Source organism: Colobus angolensis, unplaced genomic scaffold (assembly GCF_000951035.1).
Source record: "Colobus angolensis palliatus isolate OR3802 unplaced genomic scaffold, Cang.pa_1.0 Scaffold42, whole genome shotgun sequence".
NCBI classification, from domain to species: Eukaryota; Metazoa; Chordata; class Mammalia; order Primates; family Cercopithecidae; genus Colobus; species Colobus angolensis.
This window is the reverse complement of record NW_012117599.1, coordinates 1,126,875-1,135,291: the sequence shown is the minus strand read 5'-3', so window position 1 is coordinate 1,135,291 and position 8,417 is coordinate 1,126,875. Positions and strand designations below refer to the sequence as shown.

The 8,417-nt window shown below is 42.4% G+C and overlaps 1 protein-coding gene across 4 annotated transcripts in view; it reads left to right on the top strand.

Moving 5' to 3' along the window:
• The window catches only part of KANSL3 (KAT8 regulatory NSL complex subunit 3), a 58,475-nt gene that overhangs the window by 17,292 nt on the left and 32,766 nt on the right, over positions 1–8,417 (top strand). For 3 of the 4 annotated variants that reach the window (XR_001003391.1, XM_011956521.1, XM_011956520.1), the window contains exon 3: positions 1,086–1,256. Coding sequence is in view for 3 of the 4 variants with exons in the window: in XM_011956521.1 (XP_011811911.1) it covers positions 1,086–1,256 (171 nt within the window). In the remaining variant the exon portion in view is untranslated. Of the gene's footprint in view, positions 1–1,024; positions 1,257–8,417 lie in introns of all 4 variants that reach the window. The other variant, XM_011956522.1, reaches the window with a different exon arrangement.

Genomic DNA, 8,417 nt, shown 5'->3' with positions numbered 1-8,417 from the left:
CTGTAGTCCCAGCTACTCGGGAGGCTGAGGCAGGAGAATGGCGTGAACCCGGGAGGCGGAGCTTGCAGTGAGCCGAGATCACGCCACTGCACTCTAGCCTGGGTGACAGAGCGAGACTCCGTCTCAAAAAAAAAAAAGGACAATATATTCCATAAGCAAGTTGATTTGACTCAAACAAATATATTGTCCTTTTTTTTTTTTTTTTTTTGAGACTGGGTCTTGCTCTGTCACCCAGACTAGAGTGCAGTGACATGATCACAGCTGACTGTAGCCTCAGCCTCCTGGGCTCACGCAAGCCATCCTCCCACCTCAGCTTCCTGAGTAGCTGGGACTGCAGGCACACACCACCATGCCTGTCTAATTTTTGTGTTTGTTGTAGAGACGGGGTTTTGCCATGTTGCCAAACTGGTCTTGAACTCTTGGGCTTAAGAAATCCTGCTTCAGCCTCCCAAAGTGCTGGGATTGCAGGTGTGAATCGCTGTGCCTGGCCGTATTTATCATTTATTTATTTATTTATTTTTGAGACCAGGTCTTGCTCTGTCACCCAGGCTGGAGTGCAGTGATGCAATCATGGCTCACTGCAGCCTTGACTTCCCAGGTGCCAACAGTCCTCCCACCTTAGCCTCCTTAGTGCTGGGATCACAGGCATGTGCCACATGCCCAGCTAATTTTTGTATTTTTGGTAGACACAGGGTTTCCTCATGTTGCCCAGGCTGGTCTCGAACTCCTGAGTTCAAGCGATCCACCTGCCTTGGCTTCCCAAAGTGGTGGTATTACAGGTGTGAGCCACTGCACCTGGCCCATATTTATCTTTAAAAAAAAAAATAGATGTTTATCATTTTTTATATAGATTCATTGAAAAAATGACTTTGTGTTCTTCCAGTACATACCATTGTGTCTGAGAAGGCAGAGATCTAGACAAGTGTGGGAAAGATGACTTTGGATCAAAATTTTCTAGTGAATATAATGTGCTTATACGTAATTTAAAGCTGACTGTATTAAAGATACATTTTTTGTCAACCAGATGATTGTTAAATCCCTGTGAAGTATGTGTGGCCCGGTCCTATTTCCTCACCTGTTTACAGTGAATCAGACGTCCCAATAGATGTGGAGACGGTCATGTCAACGCCTATGCCACTCTATGACAATCAGAAGGCACGCAGCGTGATGAATGAGTGTGAACGGCACGTCATCTTTGCCAGGACTGATGCAGATGCCCCTCCTCCACCAGAGGACTGGGAGGAGCATGTCAACAGGTAGGCTGCTCATCAGGAGGATGGTCACTGCCCTGTAATTATTTCGTATCATCGTCATTGAAATAACACTTATTAGGACCTTATTTCATTTGCAGCAACACAAGTCAGAGTGTTCTCCAAAGTCTCACATTTTAACTCTCAGTTCACCATGCTGTGTGTGAGCTTCTTGAGAGCAGGGCTTACATCTCAGCCATCTTGGCATACTTCACACTAGGACGTTGTCTGGCACGCAGTAGGTATATAATGTTTGTTGGATAAATAAGTGAATTAAATTTGATAGATATGATTAGCTCTGTAGTAGCTTCTGTTGTATAAGTTATGATATAGGGGTTACCCAAACTACAAAAAAATGAAATGTACATTTGTAAGGTATTGTGTTTAAATGGTTTATAACTAGGATGATGAAAGTTGTGAAGTCACGTGAAAAGCTAACAGATGTTTGAGTGGCTTTTAAAAATAGATTGCAGGCCATGGAGGACACACTGAAGCCTGTTTTCATGAGTATATTGGCTAGTTTTGTTCCCAAGCTTTCTACTGCCCCAGGGGACTCAGTACTCCTCTCCTGGTCATTTGTCCCTGTTCATTTGGTAAACATTTACCTAATCACATAACATCTTTTTGGGAATATTTATATGCCATACCATTCAACTATTTAATGTGTACAGTCATTGGTTTTTAGTATAGTCAGAGTTGTATATTCATCACCACTATCAATTTGATAAACATTTTCATCATCCCAGAAAGAAACCTCATACCCATCAACAGTCACTCCCCATTTCCTCCTAGCTTCTCTGGTCCCTAGAAAGCACTAATTGACCTTTGTCTCTATAGATTTGCCTATTCTGAACGTTTCATGTAAACGGAATCATGCAATATGTGGTCTTTTCCTACTGGCTTCTTTCACCCCACATAATATTTTCAAGGTTCAGCCATGTGGTTGTGTGTATCAGCACTTCATTCTTTTTATTGCCAAATGATATTACATTGTATGGATAGCCCACATTTTACTTATTAATTAATCAGTTGATGGATATTTAGGTTATTTTCATTTTTTGGCAATTGTGAATAATGCTGTTACGAACATTTGCATACAAGTTTTTGTGTGGATCTAAGTTTTTAATTCTCTTAGCTATATACCTGGGAGTGGACTTGTTGGGTCATATGATACCTCTGTATTTAACCTTTGAGGAATTGCCAGACTATTTTCCAAATTGGCTGTACCATTTTACATTTCTACCAGCAGTGTATGAGGATTCTAGTTTCTCCACATCCTTGCCAACACTTAGTAATTTTCTTCTTTTTTTTAAAAAATTACAACTATTCTACTGGGTGTAAAGTGGCATCTCATTGTGGTTTCAACTTATATTTTGTTGATGGCTTTTTGTCTGTGTTTCCATATATCTACTATATATAAGGAAATGTTACTTCTTTTTTTTTTTTTTTTTATTGAGACAGAGTCTCGCTCTGTCGCCCAGGCTGGAGTGCAGTGGCCAGATCTCAGCTCACCGCAAGCTCCGCCTCCCGGGTTTACGCCATTCTCCTGCCTCAGCCTCCTGAGTAGCTGGGACTACAGGCGCCTACCACCTCGCCCGGCTAGTTTTTTGTATTTTTTTAGTAGAAATGGGGTTTCACCGTGTTTGCCAGGATGGTCTCGATCTCCTGACCTCGTGATCTGGCCGTCTCGGCCTCCCAAAGTGCTGGGATTGCAGGCTTGAGCCACCGCGCCCGGCTGAAATGTTACTTCTTATATCAGGAGTTGGTAGGTGGTAACTTTCTACAATTTCAGAGAACCCTTATTTTCTAATATAGAGAGAGAAAGAGGGGTAGAAAGTTTGAGGTAATTGACATGATTACTGAAGCTGGTTGGAAGTTGGAAATGAGACTGAACAGGTGTGCTTGTGTGATCAAAACAGCAGCTGTTGAGGGAGGAGCAGTTCTGCACCTTGGTTGAAAAAAGCTTGTGAAGAACATGGTTAGGGTCTTGCATTGGAATTAATTTGGTGCCTTAAGAAGCTCTTTTCTCACACCTGTAATCCCAGCACTTTGGGAGGCTGAGGCGAGTGGATCACCTGAGGTTGGGAGTTCAAAACCAGCCTGACCAACATGGACAAACTCTGTCTCTGCTAAAAATACAAAATTAGCCGGATGTGGTGGCGCGTCATGCCTGTAATCCCAGCTACTTGGGAGGCTGAGGCAGGAGAATCGCTTGAACCTGGGAGGCGGAGGTTGTGGTGCGCTGAGATCACGCCATTGCATTCTAGCCTGGGCAACAAGAGTGAAACACCGTCTCCAAAAAAAAAACTCTTCTGAGCTTCAGATAAAGAAGAGAACTAAACTGCTATTAATGAAGATCAACTACTGGAATATTGCTAGAGTCAGTAGATTCAGCAAAAGGATTTATTAGTTTTTACAGTTAATAATAAAAATAACAACGATGGTAATAACAAAAAGGAGCCAGCATTTGTTGAGTGCTTTCTAGGTGCCAGACATTGTACCAGGCTCTTCAGATGCATTGTCTCTTAATCTTCCCAACGACTCTTGGAGGTGTGACCTCCTTCATCTCTGCTTAACAGGGTGAAGAAACTGAGCTCCGAGTGTTTAAGAAAATCTTAATTAGGGAGTGATGGAGAAGGAGTTTGTTCAAACCAAGCAGTCTGACTCCAGAACCCAGTGTTCTCAACTACCACACCCTCTGCCTTCATTAAGGGCAGTAAGAAGCGAGTAAGACCAGTTAGTGGTGGCTGAACGAGGTGGCCTCATATGGTTATGTATCCCTTTGTGGTATTTTCCACTACCTTGTCCTTTGCAATTTCGGAAAGTACATAGGAGAACTGTGTGATTTTTTTTTTTTTTTGGTCGTCAGTTCATCCATGGTTATGATTAAGAGGTTTTTGTGGACAATTCAGGAGTACGTCACCATTTCTGGCTAATTTTTGTAGTTTTTGTAGAGATTGGGTTTCGCCATGTTGCCTAGGCTGGTCTCCAACTCCTGGCTCAAGTGATCTGCCCACCTTGGCCTCCCAAAGTGCTGGGATTATAGGTGTGAGCCACTGCACTTGGCTGAGTTTCTTAATTTATAAGGAGAGATATTACTGCAAAGCATAAGAGACACTGGGGTGGCCTGGCCAGAGTGTCTGTTCTCAGCAGGAAAGTCTGGAAAACCATTTTATTTCAGAAGTGAATAGATGAGTAGAGAGTCTACACGGGAGGCACAGCAGAATCGCTGGAAGTACACATCTTTCCTCTAGGCAAGGTGGGTCCCAGAGTAGGCCAGGGTACACTTTCTCCTGCCTGTCCTTTAGAGAAACACTGACAGATTCTTACCTTTGGCTTTTCTTTCTCCAGTTTCCTTGTGGACCACCATCCTTCTGTTACGACATTGCCACAGATTGATGTAATTCATTAAAGCTCAGTTTATCCTCGATTATTTGTTTTCTTAGTGTCTGATGAGATTTTGGAGGCCTTCTCTCATTGGCAGCAGTCTTACAAACCGTCTCTTTTGGTTGTAACTTTTGTATATAGCCGATTTTATTATTCAATGAAAACTTACTAGCTTCAGTTTCAGAGAGCACCATTTTGTGACCCTGTCCCTGAGTCGGTAGCCTGTTTGGAGCTTGCAGTTCCTTCTGCTCTGATTATAATCATCGTGTTGCCATTCTTTCCCTGACTTCGTTGTTAAATTGCTGCTTCCTTTCTTCTTGTATAAAGTCATGTAAAATTAGTTTCCCACATCCAGAGCTCCATGAGCAGTGTAGGTCGGCTCCCTAGAACTCGGGAGTTTTTTCCTGGAGAGTTTGCTGATCGCTCTTTGTCTGTAGAGGCAGAAACTTAATTTCCTTGTTAAGAGCTTTTTTCCTCCCTCTTGAATGATTTCAGTAGATACTGTCTTCAAATAACTTTATGTATATAGACCAGGTGCAGTAGCTCTCGCCTGTAATCCCAGCACTTTGGGAGGCTGAGGCGGGAGGATCATTTGAGGTCAGGAGTTTGAGACCAGCCCGACCAACATAGGGAAACCCTGTCTGGGCATGGTGGTGAATGCCTGTAATCTCAGCTACTCGGGAGGCTGAGGCAGGAGAATCTCTTATTTTTTTATTTTTTATTTTTTTGAGACGGAGTCTCGCTGTGTGGCCCAGGCTGGAGTGCAGTGGCGCGATCTCGGCTCCCTGCAAGCTCCGCCTCCCGGGTTCACGCTATTCTCCCGCCTCAGCCTCCGAGTAGCTGGGACTACAGGCGCCCGCCACCACGCCCGGCTAATGTTTTGTATTTTTAGTAGAGACGGGGTTTCACCGTGTTAGCCAGGATGGTCTCGATCTCCTGACCTCGTGATCCGCCCGCCTCGGCCTCCCAAAGTGCTGGGATTACAGGCTTGAGCCACTGCGCCCCGCCAGGAGAATCTCTTGAACCTGGAAGGCAGAGGTTGCAGTGAGCCTAGATCGTGCCACTGCGCTCCAGCCTGGGCAACAGAGTGAGACTCCCATCTCAAAAAAAAAAGAAGCATGCTCCTCCCTTCCCTGCCCCCGACTCTGGCTTTCTTTATTAATGGTTGATATTTTGTAAAATGGTTTAAATATTGCTACCTTAATTGTCTGTATTAGGGGTTGTCTATGACCGTGGGCTGATTTAAATTTGACCCATTGCTTGTTTTTGTGTGGAATGGTTTTTACATTTTTAAATGGTTGCAAAAAAACTTAATAGTGTTTCATGACGCGTGAAATTAAAATTTCAGTGTGCGTAAACTTTTATTGGGATACAGTCATATTCGTTAGGTATTATCCATGGCTACTTTTGCACTAAAACCACAAAGTTGAATAGTGGCAGAAACCATATGGCCTGCAAACCCTAGAACATTTTCTATCCAGCCTCTTAGAGAAAAAGTGAGCTGCCTGGGTCATGTTCTTGTGTCTGCGTGCCATGGCATGTGACTTAGAGGACCTTTGAAAATGATTTCTATTTGCTGGCATAGTGATGTAGTCCTGAAGATGTTGGGCCAGCTTTTTTTTTTTTTTCCCTCCAGATGTTTGTCAAATGCCAAGTTTCATTAGTTGCATAGCTTTTGAAAGACATTTAATAAAATTTTCCTGACACGTGATACTTCTCAGCATTGCTCAAATGGATTTTAGGACATTTCCAACATTTCAGCGAAAGAATGTAGTATCCAAAAGCAGACTTTCTTATCTTAGAAATCAGAACTTCTGAATTCCAGCCAAAAACACCCCATTTTCCTTTTCTGAACTTTCTTTAATTATATATTCAATATTGTATGTATCTGTATAAATCTTAGGTTGGATGTTTGAAATTTTAAGTCCAAGGTCTTTGAGTTATCGTCCCCCCTTCCCCTTGCCCACCCTCTTTCTTTCCCCTTCCTTCATTCCTTCCCTTCTTCTAGTGTTTAGACAAAGAATTTTATAATCTGAAAAAGGAAAGTATGACTGTTGAGTTTATCTCATGTCCTTTGTGTCTCCTTGTTTGACTTCTGGTTAAAAAAAAAAAAGTCCTTTAGATATTTTAATGTTGAATTAATTAGTCTCCTTTGAAACAGTATCCAAAATTTGAAAATATCAGATATTTTCAGGACCAGTGTTATATTTTAGCTGCTTTGAATAGAATGAGCCAGAGGTCAGCGAATCATTCAGGTTCAGTCAGAGCAGGGAGAACAAAAGGTTCTCTGATCTCATCTAGGAAAGGAAGAAAAGGCATTTTTGCCCTCATGAAAATTGAATAGGCGGGTAGGGTGGGGGGTGGGGTGTGCCAGTTGACTCACCACAGTTCCCATCAGCTATTTGACTGTTTAGGCTTGTATTTAAAATTCTGTCTCCTGTTTTTAAAATTTTCCCTAATTATATCTCTTGCATGCTCTTTATCTTAATCTTGGTTTAGATCATTTTTTTCTGCCCACTTAATTTTCCAGCCTCCCACGAAGCTGACAAAATATAGAGATCATGTTTCAATTCTTGGAGTCACTTGTTGTATATCCAGAAGCAATCCTAAGAACTTTTTCTAGGATTTTGGACTCTCAACATTGTGGTTTTAAAATTTAATTTCAGCTGTCATTGGTGTATGATGATGATTTCTAAATAGCTTTCTAACCGTCCACACCTTGTATTCACATCATTTTCCTTACTCCCATAATTTTGGATTGCAGAATTAATACAGAGTAATAAAAACAAATCGGGAAAACATCATTATATAATAAAAACAGGATAATTTTGGAAATGCTGTTGATGTTTCATAAATAAATTATGCCTCATTCTCTGTTGTTGGAATTAAAGTTTGCAGTGTGATCAATAGGCTTTGAGAAAGCTCCAGAGATTGTTGAACATGAAAAAACTGTATTCGTTGTTTAACCTGGTTGATTATAAATTAGCGTGATTGCTGGAGGTAAGGCTGCAATGTAATACTACTTTCAAGATGCTACAGGTCCTTTATACCTATTATTTTCAAAGAACTGGAAATCCAGAGATTTTTGGTTTTTTTGTTTGTTTGTTTTTGAGACGGAGTCTCATTTTGTCACCCAGGCTGGAGTGTAGTGGGGTGATCCCAGCTAACTGCAACCTCTGCCTCCTGGGTTCAAGCAGTTCTGCTGTCTCAGTCTCCCGAGTAGCTGGGATTACAGGCTCGTACCACCATGCCCAGCTAGTTTTTCTGCTTTTAGTAGAGACGGGGTTTCACCATGTTGGCCACGCTGGTCTCGACCTCCTTTCTGACCTCAGGTAATCCGCCCTCCTCAGTCTCCCAAAGTGCTGGGATTACAGACATGAGGCACCGTACCCGGCCTTATCCAGAGATTTTAACACGGATAGCCTTTGGTCATTTCCATTTGAAGAAATGTATCCTACAGAGATACTTGTGTGAGTGTATAAAATATAGATAGATAGGGCTGGGCGTGGTGACTCACACCTGTAATCCCAGCACTTTAGGAGGCTGACATGGGCGGATCACTTGAGGTCAGGAGTTCAAGACCAGCCTGGCCAACATGGTGAAACCTCGCCTCTACTAAAAATATAAAAATTAGATAGATAGGGCTGGGTGTGGTGGCTCATACCTGTAATCCCAGCACTTTGGGAGGCTGACATGGGCGGATCACTTGAGGTCAGGAGTTCAAGACCAGCCTGCTAACATGGCGAAACCCCATGTCTACTAAAAATACAAAAAAATAGC